The 19,854-nt window shown below is 46.6% G+C and overlaps 1 protein-coding gene across 2 annotated transcripts in view; it reads left to right on the top strand.

Annotated features, from left to right (window-relative positions):
- LOC115309321 (E3 ubiquitin-protein ligase RBBP6) overlaps positions 1–19,854 on the top strand; it is a 60,964-nt gene that overhangs the window by 23,113 nt on the left and 17,997 nt on the right. For both annotated transcript variants that reach the window (XM_029967552.4, XM_040221232.3), the window contains exons 5-11: positions 7,561–7,599; positions 8,886–8,974; positions 10,970–11,072; positions 11,162–11,280; positions 12,814–12,983; positions 15,190–15,679; positions 18,762–19,032. In XM_029967552.4, coding sequence (XP_029823412.2) covers positions 7,561–7,599; positions 8,886–8,974; positions 10,970–11,072; positions 11,162–11,280; positions 12,814–12,983; positions 15,190–15,679; positions 18,762–19,032 — 1,281 coding nt within the window. The remainder of the gene's footprint in view (positions 1–7,560; positions 7,600–8,885; positions 8,975–10,969; positions 11,073–11,161; positions 11,281–12,813; positions 12,984–15,189; positions 15,680–18,761; positions 19,033–19,854) is intronic.

Below are 19,854 nucleotides of genomic sequence, written 5' to 3'. Positions count from 1 at the left end.
GATGGCAGCAACGTGACTCGTGACCGCTGGAACTTGGTGATTTATTTGGTGGCTAGCTGTAAAGATTATAAATAATTAATTTACATACGCCACTGTTAAAAAATTCAGAGTAAGATGTTGCACCTGCTTTGTGCCAAGCAATGATTCATGGACACTGTTGGTCTCCAAACTCTTATTACAGGCCGCATGTCTTGCTCCAAGAACATGTTTTGAAGTGTTCACATGGCTTCACTCCTGCCTTTCTGGGACATAGCTGCTGTGTCTTGACTAGGTTCATCCATGTTTCTGTATCTTTGTCATGCTTCCATGTCTTGTTCTAAAATCATATGCCACCGTATCAGTTTTTTACTCGCTTGAGAGAAGCAGTTAGTTATTTTGTCTGGTTTGTTTAACTGACTTCTAGATCTTTGATGTGATGTATACTTTGTGACTGATGCTAAGAATCTTTTTGTAACACCTGATATGTTTGTTTTTAGAAACGGATGCCATTTTGTTGAAAGAGGTTTTATTTAAATAATCCCCATTTTTTCCGGGTTGTGTTACAGCTAGAAATGTTGTATCCTTGTTTGTGTGGGGTTTCGTAAGTCATGTATAGTTTGTAATTTGTTGCCAGTGCCAGTGTTTGCCGCAAGTGTGTAACTGTCGCAAGCACCTGTAGCCAAGACGACGACATGCCGCGAACCTCAACGTCGTCCAAACATACTTGAAGACTGAACAACGATATTTCACAGAGTCTTCGCCACGCCGAGAAAACTGGATTGATTGTGTCTTTGGAAGTGACATCGTCGTCTTGTGCGCGTGTTTCAGTGGGTGTACTCTCACGTGGTAACTGCCCAAACTACGCTCGTGAGGACCGTTGTGTTAGCCGTCCAGTGGTGCATCGCGACCTTCGTTCCGCTTCTGTACCCGCGTTGCGTTGTATTTGGTGTGTTTCCTGTTCAGCAATGCTGAATGTTTGTGGGAAGTGTCATTGACTAATGATGTCTGGTTTGTGGTGGCCCAATCAGTGTACTAGGCCAAATTCTGATTTAGGCCTTTTATCCTCGGCTCATGTGATCTAAATTTTTACTGATTCAGTGATTCTAGTCCTGTCCTTATTGCTAGTTTCAATGCCTTAGCGTTCATCTATCGTACCAGATCCTTTTTGTTTGATCGCTTTCTGACAGACATACCAGAGCCTTGTTTTGATGTCCCACATTGGTTTATGTGGCAGCATTTTTTGTATCTGCTTTTTTCTTGCATGAGACAACATTGTGCTGGAGTGTTTGATTATTTTTATTACTAATCCTTGTGGCTCGCCATATCCTTTCCTTGCTTCATGTGTAAAAGTACAATCAAAATCGGTACACAAAACTCCAATAATTCTGGTTGTGTTTGTGATATAGAAAAGGAAGGAAATTCCTTGGATCCATATGTATTTTTCACTAGATATAATATACCGTAATATCCCGAGTCATCGCCCACCCCCCTACCACCTGAAATTCATTAAAAAAGTGGGGTGGGCCATGTCTCGGTGGGTGAGCACAAACATTTGAAAAAAGCGGAAAAAACCGCCTATTTTTCTCTGCGTATCTAGCGCTGATGCACAAGAGATACATCAAACTCCAAACTCGATTTAGTTTCATTGTTTTATAGAAAAAAATGCTCACGAAAAATTATTTTACTATAGCGAAGTCCGTTGCTTGCATACGCGCTAGAAACACCGTCGATCTGCATATAGCGTGAACGTTTGTTCCGTGAAAGAATGTCACCACTATGTTCTCCTAGTTAGTAAAAAAAAAAAAAAAAAAAAAGTCTACAAGCAAATAGAAAAACCGACCAGGCGCAACGAGCGAGCGAGCGAGCGAGCGAGCGGACCAAAGAAGCGACCAAGAGCAATGCTGGGAAAGCGGGAAAGCCGGCGGTCGCGTTGGCAAATACTTTGGCGTCGGGCCAAGTCGGGCGCCTTGTCAATTGCAAGCTCTTGCGCAACTTTCTTGTTTGGTGCGTAGATACGTGCGTCCGTGCACGGCGGGCTATCAATGCACGGTTGGGACGCTCTGCAAACGTCTGTGTAGGGCGTTCCAGCAAAGCTTTATTTACGCGTTGGCTTTGCCTAAAATATTGCACAACCGCGGTCGCGACGGGCGGGAAGAAGGAGCGGGTTCGCGGGGACCTTACTTCGGCGGAGACAGACTTTGACCTAACACTCTGCGGTTACTTTAACAAACTCTTATTTTGTTATCTCCATCGTTTTCTTTTCGCACGGATACACAACCACTTTGGGGTCGCTCACAGAGGAAATGCATAAACAAAAAGAAGTGTCTTTCCCTCCTTCGTTTTACTTTGTCAGGGACGTCCTCCAACTGTAAGGTCCGCGGCCGCGTCATTCGGGTAGGATGAGTAATCGGGGATCGCAGAGTCCGCGCTGGAATATTTGAAGGGGTGGGCGATGACTCGGTGTTTTTTCGGAAATCGATATTGGCCCAAAAAATGGGGTGGGCGATGGCTCGGGGATGGGCGATGACTCGGGATATTACGGTAGTTTCATATTGACTACCCTGCTAAAGTGTGAAATGCTAGGAAGTTTGTGGAATCTGTGCTCAACTTTGATAACCATTCTGGATGTGAAGTTTGAGCAATCTTAATAGTTGCAAGTGTTTGTGTTTAGCATACCTGATCAGGTGTACATTCAATGATGTTTTCATCTTGTTAAGTACAAGTTGTGATCACATTATTTGGTATTTATTCAGTATTAAAATGCCTTTTAAGTTTAAATTGTTATCCTGCAAGCGTGTTTGTGCGTATCAACGTAGGAACTTCTTTTTTTTCCAATAAAGGTGGTTTTTGACTGAACATGTCTTGTTATAAAGGCATCCTTTGTAGTCCATAGATTCCTTTTGATGTGTGTCATTGTCTGATTCATTAATGAAGATGATTTGGTGCTATGTTCATACACTGCTCTAAGAACCCTATTTGCTTTGACTGGAAAAACATTCTCTTTGTGTTTTTGAGGAGACTGTGATAGCATGAGGGTGGTGTTTTTGATTCTGCATTTGTTACTTGCTGTGTTGCATTACATGTGTTTTCTTTTTCTGTTATAAGAACTTGTTTCTTAGAGGTTCTTTTGGTCCTGTTGATTGTGGAGCCTTCAGAGATGTATACACATGTTGCTGTGCAGTTGTTAGGGGCTGTTTCTTCAACATGTTTACCGTGAATTCTGTGTTGCTGGTTGTGAACTTGTATGATTGCTAATTACCGATTTCCTGAACATCTCGGAGAGCTTACTTTAGTGTAGCCATATCGCACCTTTGAAACTGTCCTAGCATCTCTAGAAAAATCTGAACCAATGTTTTTGTATTTTTTTTGCTGGAGTTTCGTGCATGTTTTATGACACTTGAGAGCTTTGTCATGCATTCAATATAGCTGTGTGATTGTTTGAATAAATTGCGTAGGACATTGGAGTCTGTGGTGGGGCCTGGTTGGTCTAAACCTCATATTGATCAGTGAATTCTTTTTTTTTTTTACAGACATTAATTATTGTGACATTGAATCTCTGTAGATCACTCAATCTCATTGATTGTTTTAATTGATGTCCCATTGTGTCATGCCGTAGTTTACCATGAAGCTGCGGGTACTTAGTGTAGGAGTTTAAGGGAAGAATATCCAATTTGAGCTGTCTATGTCAGCGTTCGGTTCCGATTCACTTCATGATTGAGAAAGGGGGGCCATTCCTCATCCCAGTTTTCTGTGCCCTTTTTTCCGGATAAAGAAACTACAGAGCAATATCGGATTCTACTTTTCCTGGCTATATCAGCTAGTGCAAAGTGGTAAACAGAATTCGTAACAAAAAATTTCAAAAATAAGTTTTTTTTTATTGCAATTTGTCTAGTATTGAATGATTTTCTGCCCATCATGGCTGAATGCTGCTAATGGATTGGATTCATTTGGCTTGTGTCCAGTGCCAATCCATTCGTCGGCGAATATTCGAGCTCGTTTTGGTGTGCTGATGGAAATTACTAAACTGTAAGAGTCTGGAGTGTGGCACATTCTCAAAACTCTGAAGTTACGTGCCAGCAAAGAAAGCAAATTAAGAGCTTGTTTTAACTACTAGCTGAGGGTAATGCTAGGTTTTGCTCTTGTGTTTTATGTGATAGTTCGTGCATGCAGCAAGAGGTTAAAGGGGTAGTGAAACGAAATTTTAGCGCCGATCTTGTTGCATAAATATGGGCTAGGGACAGGCACCACCTCGGAAATATAAATATTGCGCTGTAAAACACAGGAGAACTAATTTTAAACATAATTAAACGATTTCAAATTCTCATCTGGTGGATGGGGGGAAGTTCTCGTGACATCACTTGTGCCAAAATAGCAGCGCCGTTCTGCGGCAATACGGCGTGCCGGCAGAATTCGCTTAGGCCTGAACGCGTTCGCAAAGCCTTGGCGGAGAAAGCCAAAGCGTAGTTGGCCACAGTGACCTCGTTCTCGTTGCGGCTCTTTGCACGACACGGCCCGAGCATGCTTCTGGCACGGCCGGTATTAGTTGCTGCGAGTCGCGAGCTGCAAGCCGACGTTAAAAAGGATATGTTTGAACTACGAGGGTGTCAGCAAGAGCCACGCAAATGCCAAATACCTGTTCACACTCGGAGCGGACACGCGCGTTTGATCGAAGTGCTGGTTTCGCTCTGTTAGACCGCGTTTCGGTAAGCGTTTCTGGACCGATATTTTACGATTGCAACTCGATACTGACATGACACTCGGCAAAGAAAGGTTAGACCGACATCGCGTAGCTCCCACGAACTGCTATAGCTCGACACTGACGTAGCGTCGAGTCAGAATAAAAATGGCATACTAATAACAGAGTGTACATACTGAGTTGCCAAGGTAATTCGTATGGCGTTTATTTGAGCTCTATATCACACAAAACAAGGAGATAGAATCAATGAGAGTCCCTTTTCGACGACAGCGTTCGTCACCGCTGTCTCGGAAAACAAGGAGATCGAGATGACAAGGGGAAAATATTGACCTCTGAAATTTAGTTCAGGGATCAAACTACTCATCCGGTAAGGGTCCACAAGGGTCGCGCGGGCATATTCCATTCAGCAGGCCAGCCGGTCATGGACAGACGGTCTTGGCCAAGGACCGCCGGAGCAACGGTGCGCCGAGTCGATGTTGCTGCTAGGCCTACTATATTCTGCCGAGCTCGCTCGGTCGGCAGAATCGTGGCTGTTGTAGCTCTTCTCGTGTGTTTGTGGATCCTGCGTTCTTGATCGTCGTGGTCTGTTTTAAGTACTCCTTTCTTTTTTCTTGCTGGTTGAAGTCGGGACGCACGAGAAGAGCACGAAGAAAAATAAATGTCCGTTGGTGGCCGATACCAAGTAACTGAGCGACGCTGTCGGCCTTGTTGATTTGATCGTAAAAAGTGCGTAAGACAGCTTCGGAGCTGTCGTAGGATTCTGTCGTAACCTGCGCAAAGGTTACGACAATTTCGTTTCGAGAGCACGGGTTTTCTCTCAAATTTGTCGTACGCACTTTTTTCGTCGTGAATTCGCTTTGAGAATCCGGCCTCAGAGCTGGTTTTGTCAGTGCTGCCGTGGTTGCCGGCTTGCCGTGGTCCCGTGGTGCAGCGTGCGTGCAGCCCTTGCACATCTCAAACGGCCACGTTGTCACAGGTCGTATATCGTCGACGCGCCACCAAGTGGCAACGCTCGTAACCATAACATTCACGCCGTAGCCTTTCCCGACCGGCACAAGTGACGTCACGAATGCGCCCAATATCCCAAGACGCATCGCGCTCTCCGATGGCCGATTTTTGAGCGCGCGCCCAATCGGGCCCATCAGGGTGAAAAATATAGCCATCCGTTCAAAATACAAACGCGCGATTATGATTTATGAATATCATTGATCATATTGAACCTATTTCTGACCATAATAGGTGTATTTCAAGTTTCGCTTCAGTATCCCTTTAACACTATTACGAGCATCGGGATTTAGTTGTAGAAAAAACACTTCTAAAACAAACAAAAAAACATTCTTTTAAAATCGTGTTTTTGAAGTGTGGCGGGCGCTTATCATCTTTTCCAGAAGCTTTTTTGTAAAATGAGTTTCTTTTATCTCAAAATAATGAGCTTAAGACATAGTGAAATATGTCTGTGCACGTTTTTCGCTATTTCAGAAAGACTGTTTACACGCTGCTTTTTTATAGAAGCAGTATCGCCACTGGCAGACATCCAATCTCCATAGTTTTTACAGCGGAGCTGTTAAGGGCTAGTTTCCCCAAGGTCGTGTCCCCCGCAAAGAAATGTCGACACAAAACTCTGGTTGCCGCCGTCGCTCATAGATGGCGGTAGATGTCCAGAGTGTTGTGTTTGCCGGTTGTCTGCTTGCCAGCGTCGCTCATAGATGGCGCAACGTTTCGAGCCCTTCCACTCTGGCTTGCCGACTTGTGGCCGGCTGTTATTTCATTCCCACCATAGCACAGCTTTGCTGGTCGTCCTTCTTCACCAAAGTGGAAAGGCTAAAAGTTCTTTTTTTCTCTGGTAAGCATGTATGCAAGGTATCCAATGAGGGCTTTAAATGCGTTAAATATGGCATCAGGTTTTTGAGATGCCTTTTATACTTCCCACAATAAATGATTTTGATACTGGAAATTTCAGAAGCGTCAAGAAGCTTGTAATCCTTGGGGAAGGGGAACAAGGGGGGGGGGGGGGGACAAAGGACAAACAAATCTTTAAGCACATCTAGGTGATTGGGTTAGTCTGAAATAATCTGCCTGGTCCTAGTATTGAACCAGGAACCTCTCCATTTCCTGTGGAGCGCTCTACCAACTGAGCTAAGCAGGAGTTGGACGTCGGTAGAGCAAACGGGGTTTAACAGCTCTAACACCAAAAGTGAATGGCCTGCATTTTAAGGTTTACTGCATGAGGTTATTTCTTTTTATTTCAGTATTTCAATTGGTGTTAGTCCTTCGCATATTCTTTGCAGATTAAACTTTCAATATTAACGAGATGAATTAGACTACATCAAAACCAAGTATGTCTTCGTAGTCAGATTTTAAAGTCTGATAAGCTATGTTTATTTTATTTGAATTGGATCGCAAGCTATATAAGAGCTCTAGAAGCAGTGTTGTCCCGGTACTTAGTGAAATCGAGGAGAAAACTGCTCATGCATTTGATTGAGATTCTTTTACATTTACTGTTGCATCTTTGTTTTGATGCTATCATCAGGTGGATACGAATCGGAAGACACGAATCACTGAATTTGCATTGGGTTAATGTTGCCCTTCAGTTATTGGGTGAAGTTGTCCGATGTGGATGGATGCAAGCGGCCACCAGAATTTGGAAAGCTTTCATGTTGGTAAGCTTTTCAAGGCCACAAGAAGGGAGTTACATGTCGCACTTATGGTACACTACCGCATGATTCGCCGAGACATCAACTTTCGGAGTTTGTTTCCAAATTGAGCGGTTCGTTAGATTCTTGCCGCACAAACCCCACAGACTCCAGTGTCGCGCATTAGCGTTGCGTCATTCCTCGATTGTCTAAATGTGTTCTGTTTTTGCTCTTGCGACTCTTCCTAAGCAGGTTAATTCCCCAAGTCGCAATTATGAGAAGCTTTCGAAGGTGAGTCTGCACTTTCTTAGTTACATTCCAATTCTGTGATAACTAGCTTTTTGCTGTTGCGTGCACTTCATGTCCCAGGATGTGAAGTGCTAAAAATAGCAGGGGTGCGAGCTCGTTACTGATGTTTTGTATTGGTGTTATCTGGTGCCTACGGAAATGGCCAGCTGAACAGAAATAAATCTACATGTTAGAAAAAAAGGAACTAAACATACAAAGAAGAAACAAAAAACGTACACCGCTGGCCATTTTTGTAAGCATCATGAACCAACTAGCTCAGCTTCAACTTGTTACCTGGCGACACCAGAGAAGAAAAAAAAAAAAAGTGTTAAAGGGACGCTTGTGCCGTTTTTTGGTTTACATCTAATTTTAGATATTTGGATGGCACTTTTGCAGAGGTGTTGACAAAGTATGTGTGTTAGGTGTTTCGTGGCGTCAGAAATTGGGAAAATGGGCACAAGCTTTATTTATTTATTTATTCATGGTACCTCAAAGGCCCAATTAAGGGCATCACATGAGGGGGTGTACATTCAGTGTAAGTATCAATCAATTATCTCCATACACGCGGTTCCTAACAACGCCCTTTGATTAAAACCGTCGCTACGCCGCAGTCCGATAGCGACGACGACGAAGGGGAAGGATGAGGGGAAAAGTTCTGACTAGTGGGCAGGCATGACCTTGTAGCTGGCGAAAAGTTTCTTGGATGGCATCTGAAGTCATGGCTAGTCTCGTTCTTTTGAGTGACTTCTGCAGGAGTCGTTTGACCTTCGTCTCTCGGCGGCTCTTTTTCCAGCGCTCGAACGAAGAGGAGGGAAATTCGAAAATTAAGCTTTTGGAGCTTTTCAGGCGTCAGTTTACGCACATAAATACAAACAAATTGCTGAAGTAAAATTCTACACTTTGGTTTGATTGAAAGTAATGCGTTAATTAAAAACGTTGAAATTGTTGCGACTTTTTAACCTAGCTCGCCCACCTGCAAGGTGTGCTCCGAAGGCCCGCTTCGGCAAATCTTGCGTTGTGCAGTCGCAGTTCCTACGAAGGCAAACGCAATGGATCGTCGACCGTTCTGTGCTGGCGGCACCGCGAAGCAGTGGCAGTGATGGCTCGTGCGCTTTGAGAACCAAGCGTGGGCAAGGCGCGCGACAGGCTCCAGGTACCATCGCGACTCCGCGGGTTCAGAGCGGTCGCCGACCGTGCATTTACCTTCACGGAGATCGCAACTGTACGTCTCGACATGGAAGTGACGTCTCCCCCTCCCTTTCCTCCGTTGGGGGTGTTGTTGCTTGCAGACGGCGGACTTGGTGAATGCCAAGGCTACGGAAGAGGACAAGATCAAGGCAATGATGACACAGTCTTCGCAGGAGTACGACCCTTCCAAGTGCGTGGGCCAGTTAGATCGGAGTTGCGGCGAAGACTCGTTTCGATGAACGTTTTGCCTTCGGTGCGGTGGACGTTGGAAGCCTAGATCTGCGAGCCGACTTTTGTACATTTGTGACTAACTCCTCGTGATCAAATCAATAGCTGTTCATGAATAGACCAAAGAAGGGGGGCCGAACGGATGAACATCGTGAAGTTATCGAGAAAACCAGAACCTTTAGTTTGGGAGAACGTCTATTATGCTTTCCTGTTGCCTGTAATTTTACCCAGCCTATGCTGTTTTTGCAACTTCGATTACTTGGATTCCCGGTGTAAGGCAGCAGTTCGAATAGTAATGAAAGTTTTTCCAGCGTCTGATTTAGGCTGTGCCAGATCTCCGTAAGCTCGGTTGTTTGCGTTCACCTTCTATGTCACAAATTAAGTTTTGTGGTGAATTGAAAGGTCGGGAAATTTACCGTATTTTCCGGACTATAGTCCGCACCAAGTGTTTGGTCCGCAGGGGCAAATTTGGGGTCATAAATAAAAGTTTTTGCTTAGACAGTCCGCACCCGGCGCATGGTCCGCACACCTGGTGCATGGTCCGCACCTGTAGCTTAGTCTACAAGAAAATCTTATGAACCGGAGACCTTAACAAATGTCTGCTTTCTTAGCTCACAAAGAAGCTTGTATATTATACATAAATCATAATTAATTTACTCTTTCATTCACAAAAACCGTCTTGTCTCGTCATAATCAACGATATTGAAACACAAAAATCCTGTACCTAGAATTTAAACTTTTAAACATGTATAGTTAGTGGACTATACCGGAAAATGTGGTACATTAAATTAAAAGAAAAGGAAATGGGCAATGTTGTGCAGACCTCTAAGGAAACAACGGTACAGTCGGCGACCAAATTTTCGGACACATTAGATTATTTGGGCGTTTTCGCCGAACCGTCACTCACCCGATAGAGTTAATGTATAACATTGACTGAAATTTCAGACGCCATAAAGCATACTGCTCGATATTTCTAACTTAATTTGCGTGATTTGCCGTTCTTGTAGTCTTTGAGCGCGAAGGTTTTGTTTTGCCGACAGGCTTAGTATAGGGTGTATTCACTGGCGGTCATAGCTGAGCTCGTTGCTGCTTTCAAACCACCAGGGAAGAGAAAGTAGGGAAAGCTGCTTTTTGTACGAATTTTGAGTGAAAGTTAATCTTCTATAATCTTCTAGAGGGAGAATAGCAACGTTTGGGAAAGCCTGGGACGTACAAAGGAAAGTCCCGTTGAGAAGAGAGTTTCTCCTTCCCTTCTTCTCTTGTGACTGCTCGAGAGCTGACGGGAAACTCTTCTTGAGCCTGCGCTGTGAGCAGTTACCTCAAATATGGCATCCAGCGAATGCTCCCTATTGAAGCGAGCTTGGTGGACTAAACATTGCCTCCAAATAGTGCCAACTTCAACTTCGCTGTTGGTGCCAATGAAGACGCTGACAAAGTGCAGCACCATGATCAAACAGATCAACAAACAAGTGAAAAGTGAACAATATAAAGTGAAAGTTGCATGAGGACTTAAAATTGACATCAAGCAAGTGGAAAGTGGCCAATGTGCACCGGAATATGTGCAGAAATTCGATATTTTGGCTGAAATCAATTTTTCGGGCCACTTGATTATTTTGATAATTTCGGAGTCCCCTTTGAGTCCGAAAAATCGATCAGCGACTTTTCACCTTAATGGGGACAGAAAGGCTAAAAGGAGATTTAAGCACATTCTGTTTAGAGTCGGCAAACTAATGTTTGACACGCATAACGCTCTGCGTGCCAAACACGACGTTGGGTTAACGTGCCAATTGCCGAATCATTGTTTGGCTAGATGTCAATTCACCCGCCGTATCACGGCAACCTTTTACTGTGTCTTCTTTTCTACGCGTAATGACCGTGTCCTCGGGTATGAGAGCGAGGCACGACCGTAGTCGAGCTCGACGGGTGGCGCAACTGTCCGAGCGATCGCGTGACGCAGGTACGTCAAGAGCCGCAGCATGACGGGGCCGCTGCCCCCCAACTACACCTGCTTCCGGTGCGGAAAGAGCGGCCACTGGATCAAGAACTGCCCCACTAACAACGTGAGTCCGAGCGTCCCGCCCCCGCCGCCAATTTCGGGCGCCGCGGACGCGCGCAGCCGGAGGCTGCGAACGACTCTGCGCTTTTACAGATTGAGGTGAAGCGAAGCACGGGGATCCCCAGGAGCTTCATGGTGACGGTGGACGGACCCGACCACAAGGGGGCGCTGCTCACCAGCACCGGGGAGTTTGCGGTGCCGCTCATCGACCAGTGAGTGCCGCCTTGCGTTCGTACACACCGCTCGACCCCTTTTGATCCCTGGAAGCATTTGACGAGGGCACTGTCTGGTTGCGCGAATAGCTTGCGCACGCTTCAATTCGGACATTTCAAGGGGGTGGGGGTGGGGCCCGGCAGTTTGTCTGCTTCTTGCACAGGGGTTGCAATGATGTCACAACGCCGAGCTGCTATTGGCTGATTGAAAAAAAAATAGTGGGTAGACCTCAAGGCATCTAGCACTGAGGTCTACCCACCATTCTTTCGTTCGAGGCTGATCGGAACTCGGTGTCGTTCTGACGTCGCCACAACCCCTGCGCAAAAACCAGACGACTTGCTCTCCGCATAACTTGCAAGTCGAGCAGGCAGTGTAAATAAAAACAGCATTTTTAGCATGATTAGTTTCATTTTGCTTGTGTGAGCTTAACCAACATTTATTTTGTATCATCCAACTTGTAACTTGTAGGGAACAAGCTGTTCTGCCGCCATATTGTTCCACATTACAACATCTGACGTCATATTTTCAGTGTTGCCGGTAAAGCTCCTCGGACCAGTTCGAAAACTTCCAACGACTTTTTTTGGGAGAAACAATTTATTGTGACTTGTAATTTGGGTCACTAGTTGGAAAGCATCTTTTAACGTGTTGAACCAAGTTTGAGACGAATCATTGATTATCGAAATGTTTCTGAATGTTGCTAAATATTTTTTTGGGGAAAGTTTGTGTTGTGACGTACATATTCTGTCCTTAACCATAGTTTAAGCTGTACTCTGGCGATTTTTTAGCCTCGCCAACCAACTATATTTTCGGGATTCCCGGTCTTTACGCTTTCCAATATGCTATTGAGAATCTTGAAATTCAGAATATTTACTGTGAAATCACCAAGTGAAGATGGTGCTGAAACTAATGTTCAAATATACCCACGCTTTTCTGTTCTGTGACATTAGGGGAAGGGAATGCAGGCTTGCAGTTCGAGCTGGCAGTCTGAAAATGGACTAAGCGGAGCATTCCTTTTGCACCGCTGCGGGGGTGCTGGGATGAGCTTCCAAAGCATTCATTCGCCGCATTAATGCTTTGGACGACTCTCTCGAGTGGCTGACAGGCGCCGTCCGTCGTTCGCCCATATTCAGCAAGGTTCGGTAGCGCCACCCGTAGTTCTGCGCCGACACCACGCGTCAAGAACATTGATCACTTTTTGAAATACGCAAATCAGCCACGCACAAATGCGATTTCGGGCTTTTTAGGTTGATTAGAGCTCAATAGATTGAGTTGTGACAATAAAACGAGCATCTGAAAAAGCACTTCAATGCCCTATAAGGTATGCTCAGCAGTTACTGCCAACTGTACCCTAGTTACCCGGGTGCCCTTAACCACAGTTGAATCCAAACTCGGTCACACTTAAACCGCTGTTAAGGGTGCCGTGCAACCGGGACACTAGCGTCGGTCGAGAGTGCTAAGCGTCGCGTTTCGATTGGACGCGCGTTCAAGTCGGGGGGTGCGAGGCGTGACTTATTGCGCGGGCGACTCTGCAGCGAGGCGTACAAGGAGGTGAAGAAGGAGAAGCCGCCCTTCGTGAAGGAGCCGACGCCGGAACCCACCCAGGAGCCCCAGCTGCCTGACGAGCTGCTTTGCATGATCTGCAGGGACCTGCTTCAGGACGCCGTGCTCATCCCCTGCTGCGGGAACAGCTTCTGCGATGAGTGTGAGTCTGTCGCTCCGCAGGAGCATGCACGCGCCGCCCACAGCTCGGAGGCCGGTTCGCGCACCCGCGACCGCTCAAGGCCCATTCACGTGTCGCAGCTCGGAGCATGTGCTGCGAAAGCTCACGCCTTCGAACTGGCGGATCCCGAGCTTGATTGCCCGCGCCCGTCCGTTTCGACCCGCTCTAGCGTCATACCAGCATGTGGTTGCGCGTCGCTAGTGCGCGGTGCATCTTAAAGGCGCCCAGGCTAGCTGTTGTACTGTGCTGGCTTCTCGCCTAAAGAGGAGTCACCGGACGCCCACCGAGGCTGGCTAACTTCCCGCTATGCAAACGTACACGCGATGCAATTTTACGCACTTGTGTCTGGTTACGACCGAGTGGCTGGTTACGAACGGGCGGCTGGTTACGACCGAGCGGCTGGTTACGACCAAGCTATCGGGATCTCTTTCGAGAGGATGCGCTGGCACCGTCTGTGAGGTGACGCTGAAACTGCATTTGACCAGAGCAAAGGTTTTGTTGTATTTGCGGGATTATATGTATGTGCTATCTACGAGAAACGGCGTTTAAAACATTGTCAAAGGTTTTTTCGGGCCAAGAAATAAAGAATCGAGCGCGAGAATAATGTGGAAGATGTATAGAAACGCCCGGTGTTCCACGGCCACCCAATCGTTTGCTCGTCATGAGAGATCCCAAAAGATTTTAACCCGAATTTGGGTTGTTACAAGAGGGACGGTTATACGTAATCGTTCGAAGCACCGACGAAGAAAAAAAAAAATCTGCCATCCTCGCAGACCACAAATAAAGCGATCGGTACAAAAATGCACCTACCTTAATATCCCGGGAGATGCCTCACAACCAAAAGATGACCCATTTTTGGCACGATTTGCTATTTTTTTTCACAAACGCAGAAAGCTAGTCCACTTCTAGTAATTCCAGGGCCCTGGCCATTGATGACCCCGGCAGAAATGGTGTTGCTTGGCCACGGCGAGAGATAAGCGAACATTGGTGACTTGGAGGGACAGTCCGGTTCGTCGCCTTTCCCAGCGATCACAAGTTTCGTGGGTCACAAAATCTAAAACTAGCATTTTTTCTACTTTTTTTTGTTTTTTTTTCGCACGCCGAAAGTTGGTTTGCACCTTATTTTCACCCAATTTGCTTTCGATTTTAGGTGGGCTATCTCTCGGGACATTGTGGTAGGCGTAACAACAAAAGCCAGTACGCTGAAACATACGAGCGAAATGTTGACGTGAAAACCACCTTAATAAGGGGGGGACACTACCTGGGAATGTCAACTCTTGAACCGCGCACTCAGTCGGCGTGATATTTGCAGGTGGTGTATGTAGCCATGTAGAACAAGGGCATGCAAGGTTTCAACCTTGTGAACCAATTTTATCAGGTTATATACCTCCAGAACACGCAGCTTTGCATGAAATCTGCTCAATGAATCTATCGTTGAGAAATGGTCTTGATAACTACATACGTTTCTGGTGGAATGCATACTGGAATACCCGTTGGCAGTTAGTATGAAAAGGAAATAAAAGAGGTAGCATTTTCAAAGTAATAAAAAAAATTTGTGAAAAAGGCGTTTTTTTTTTTTTTTTTTTTTTACATTTTCTCATTTTCTCATTTTTGCAAATTACGATTTTTTATAATAAAGGAACATGAAAATGCAAAATCTAAATTCATAGTAACTGTCTTCATAAAATTTCGACTTATGAGCCGCAAAAATTAAGTCCCTCAATAGTTTCGTACTGAAACTATAGATTTTGTTGAGTGAAATTTATGCCAAAAAGTTGTCAGATAAAAACGCCTTCAAATTGCTTGAATCTCAACCCTTCCTGTAGCATCGGTGGACTGGAAAGAATTTATAAAAAAAAAAATAACTATGCAGTGTAAAGAAATTAAACTTTCTGGGAATACTGTCGAGACCGGTTATAGCGAGGTCAACGGGAATCGGAAATCACTTCGCCATATCCGCTATTTCGTTGTAACCTACTTTGGTTGTAACGAAGTGCATAAGGAATGGGGAATTGTGGTCGCTTCGCTGTAGCCGCTATTTCGTTATAACCGACTTCGTTATAACCGGCTGTAGATGTTGGCAGATGTAAATGCCTATGCCATTTTTCAAAATCAACTTTTTTTACAGAAACTTTTTTTTCATGGGTAGTGTCTCCCCTTAATGCAACATTGGTCTCTCTTTACATAGGCGTGCGTCAGGCCCTGCTGGACTCTGAGCAGCACGAATGCCCCGTCTGCCACGAATGCGACATCTCCCCGAACAACCTGATCCCGAACCGCTTCCTCCGCACGGCCGTGCTCAACTTCAAAAACGAGACGGGATACACGCGCGCCAAGCGCGCGCACGTCGCCCTGCCGCCGCCGTTGTCTGTTGTTGCCGGGTCGTCATCTCCGTCCATTGCCGGAACGTCGGAGTCGTCTGCCACCGCCACTGCCGCTGCCTCGATGTCGCCTGCCGCCGTGGGCTCTGCGTTAACCGTTCCCGGGACTACCAGTGGCTCTGCGTCGCCCGTCGCGGATGCCAGGTCTCCCGCGGCCGAGGAGAAAGGGGAGACAAAGGAGGACGGGGAGAAGTCGTCGCCCGCCCCGGCTGCAGATGATGCAGCGGAAGTTTCGAAGGAAGGAGAGGCTGCCGATGCCGAGCCAAGGAAAGAAAGCGGCTACCGTAGCCCAACCGGGTGAGTTGTGTTCTCGTATGCCGGCAGCAACATCCCTCCGGTTAATGTGACGGGCGGAATTGTATGTAATGCACTACTTGTACCTAGTTTTTTTTTCGATGGCGTTGTTTAGTTCTGGAGGGGAACGTGTACACCGCACGTACCCGACCCTGCTCTCACCTCGGCTTGCGCGTGTAACTTGCACGTCGAGAAAACGCCTGGTGGGCCATAATAATACTTACACAAGGTATGTCAGCATGGAAGTGCTGCGTCAAATTGCGCCATGAAGAAAAGTGTCCTTCATCTTGCGCCAAGACACCGCTTTTGCTAAGAATTGTGCCACACCTACATTGAGATGGGCAAAGCAACAACAAAATAAAGAATCATTGTTGGACGACTCAAATCTTTTGAGAAGTAGGAGGAAAGGAAAATGGTACAAATATGTATTTCGCATTGTTTCTATTCACTGTATAGTTTGTTTTATCTTAGGTCAGAGTGCAGTCAAAGGCTCGAACACATATAACCACAAGCAGATACTAAACGCACTGGTTACGGGACATTCGCTGCACTTGATGCATTTAGTCAATGAAAGACCACGTGCCGGAAGATGGACGATTGCCACGATGTCTCGCTTGACGCTTAAGGAAGGAGGTGGGGAATAAATATGAAATTTCTTATTTCTAGAGATATCTGAACGAAATTTACAGAATGCGTTTATAGCACAGACATAAGAGTAACTGCAAAGTTTCATGGAGCTGTGCATATTATTTCTCAAGTTACAAATATTTATCAAAATCGTCCATATGCATTCCTTATCCCAGGTCTGGAGAATTTGAAAAAGGTAGTAGCGGCGTAATATTTGTTATGATGACCCCTGGATACATTCCCCAGGGCATAACAGAGCCCTTTTTTAAAATTTCTTTGTTGAAAAATTTTAACGCAACTTTGAATTTTGTGTAGTCAATGAAACCCACATTCACCAAATTTCATTTTTTTATTATAAATTTTTAGTACAGTTTTCTAAAAAAAGGGCTCTGTTATGCCCTCATAAATTTATTAATGAACAGAATAAAAAAGACAGCACAAAAATCCATTCATCAGTTCCTGAGATATCGCTGGGACGAGCAGCCACGACAGTGAAAAAATCCATTTTGAGAAAACAGCTCTTGAAAGTTGCACGCAGATTTTCAGCTTTAGAATGACCCTGCAGAATAGTCAGAAGTGTTCTTGCGCACTTTCTTCTTGTTCCGCCTTTTCAAATTCTCTTGATGTCGTTTGCTGGCCTTATGCAGACGTAGGGCATCTTTTTCGGCAGCTCGTTGGAGGGCTAGATGGGTCGGCTGAAGTCCCACTGCAACCGATATTTCTGCAGTTGCCTTGTAGCAGCCGGCGTTGAACCTCAACACCGCTTCATGCAGTGCAGTTTGCTGGCATAGCTCCAAGTTCGGCTTGAGCAATATCACAATGTCTAGCTTCTGCTTCGATCTCCTCACGTGTCAGGAAATGCGTCCGTAGATGGGTGCTAGAAGACGCGCTCCTACTTGTCGCGGCAGGCGGAAGACGGGCGCTGGGACCCGCGATCTCGGGAGGAACCACAACGGTCGGCATGCTCGGTACTCCAGTCGTAAGCGGGGCGATGCGTTCTTCCTCGACAACAGCCGATGGCACAGAAAATCCATCACTGGAAATGTTGACGCGATCATCATTGACGGCACGCCGTGCAGAAACTTCCAACTTCGCCATCCGCACTAACTTCATAGACCGCTTCCGCGCGCCAAACGCGTGCACCGTCTTGTACTTCGAACCCCGCATCGTGTGCGACCACGGAACAGACGGGCACGCTACACGAAACTACTCAAAGAAAGTTCGGAAAACGATCACAAAAAGATGGCAAAAAACGAAGTGGAGCTGACAAAGCAAGAGCGCGTGCAAGCAGACCACTACCAAAAGTAGACAACGCAAGTGGCAACAGCAGGAGAAACGGAGGAGGAGAGCGCTCCGCGCGCGGAGAAATCGCGTCCCAGCCAATAGCAGTCGCGCGCTCCCCCGCACGCTCCTCGAGCGCGCGCTCTGTCCAATCGCGTTCTTGCGATTGCGACATGGAAGAACGGCGACCACGCCGTAACCACGCGGCCGACGCCATTTTGGGAGCTGGCAAAAAAAAGAGAAAGAATTCACATTCAAAACAACACTAAGATGGCGGCCGTCGGCCCAACGCGTCAAAAATGGCGAGCACGCGAAGTTGGGGTTGATTTTGACGTTTGACCGTCACTTGGATGCTATTCAGGCCTCGTAAATAATTGTTTTTAAATATTTCCCCGTTGTATTTGGTGCTGATAATTACAGAGAAGGTAGTTTATGAGATATACAACCGAAAAATAAGGTTTTCTAAAAATCGACTTTTTCGCGATTTTCCGGTTTTCAAAGCCCGCGTCCCCCCTTAAAAGCGCATACGTAGCAGCGGATGCGCTTTAAATTAAGGTGGAACGAAGTGTTGAGATTGCTTGTCAACCGCGCAGGAAGGTCCAATGCTGCTTTCATCACTGCTATAGTCTTCGGTACTCCACCACGAGCCGTGCATCCAATTGCCGTAGTTTGTCGATGGGCTTATTTCCGGAATGGCCTATCGCCGACCCCTGCTAATTTTACTTAGAGGTGATTGTGTCGTGTTGTAACAGAGAATGTCTTATAAGGCGGAGTCTTACAAAAAAGGCGGGCGCGTTATGCTTGACTGATGCACGGATCGAGTTCATGTAAGCAAAATACACTGACTCAACTCTCACGTCGTGCCACCGCGGTGACACTACTATCGGCACCGCGTATGTGCGGGCATTGTGTGACACGTCACATGACGGCAAATCCTGACGTCACGTGACGATGCGGTGTCACGTGACACGGCGACGCAGCATGTGCCCGCCTCATTTGTATCCCGAATCCGTCGGGTGCGATCAAGACGCGCGTCCTTTGTGACGTCCCTTGTCTCGTGTTTTGCGGCGTGCAGCTTCACTACCCTTTCCGCCTCTCCCCTCTGCAGTGCCCTCGTGGCCCCGAGGGTACTCGAAATAAAGGAATAAATAAACTCTTTGGTTGCCCGTTGTCGCAGCTCCGTCCCGGACAACCCTCCCGGCACGCCGTTGGCAGACGAGCGCCCCGAGGAGCCTCCGGGCGTCAGCCTGGACGAGGCCCTCACCATGTCCCCGCAGCAGCGTGAGCGCGGCGAAGACAGCGACGACGGCCGGCGCCGTTCCTCGTCGTCTTCTCGTCGCCACCGCAGTCCGTCGTCCAGGGGTCTGGACAATGGCGGAGGGGACAGCGTGTGCGCCATCGCCACCATCACGACGCGCGTGCCCAACTACGCCGGCATGCCGGTCAACGTGAGTTGGGTTGCTACATTTTGGGGCTGGTCCACTTTGGTTTGGTCCAGTTTAAATTGGTCTCGTTTTGGGTCAGTCCTGTTCAGTTCAGTCCAGTACAGTCCGGCCCAGTTGGTTTTACAACTGGGCCGGACTGGACTGAACTTTTATTTTACGACACAAACCTTCAAACACACTTCTACCAAACCTGAAAATTCCTCGAAGCGTTCACAAAGCCCGGTGAAACAACGGCGATCCCTGCGAGCTGTTTCTTCGTCGGTTAGGCTTAGCGGGTTCACCACTGTTAGATGAGCAATCTCGTAAAAGCGCTGGGAATACTTTCCACTGCGAATTTTTCTGTCAAAGTCACAAGCGAGGATTACAATGTTTTTGTGATCCTCGCTCCATCAAGCAAACAAGCACTTTGTAGGACCAGATATCCATCACCGTCATGCCGGACCCCGCAGACCGCCGGTGGCCATCGTCGACAAAACCATGTGATCCTTGTCCAAGTACCACGTGACGCCTGCACCACTATACCCGTTTTCACCTCAAGAAAAAAGGAAGTTTTGCTCCACGTCCCTACGCCGCGCGAAGTAGTTCTCACAAAATTTGGTCGTCGGACGCAGGAGCGGTGCTTTTGGCGTTTGAATCTTGTACGTCTTGATAAGAGAACATATATCTAATCTAAAATACACCTACATATATCTCAATTATCAGCATAAAAAGGGAAATCAGTAATGCTCCGCGAGGAGACTGACTTTTTTTACTGCGGTTCTTGAGGTGAAAACGGGTATAGAGACAGAGTGCTAGAGAGTGCTCCGAGAGGGAGGGGTGCCCTCG

Source organism: Ixodes scapularis, unplaced genomic scaffold (genome assembly GCF_016920785.2).
Source record: "Ixodes scapularis isolate PalLabHiFi unplaced genomic scaffold, ASM1692078v2 PGA_scaffold6__148_contigs__length_123643588, whole genome shotgun sequence".
In the NCBI taxonomy this organism is placed as follows: Eukaryota; Metazoa; Arthropoda; class Arachnida; order Ixodida; family Ixodidae; genus Ixodes; species Ixodes scapularis.
The sequence above is the reverse complement of the archived record's forward strand: the minus strand, read 5'-3'. Positions and strand labels throughout refer to the sequence as shown.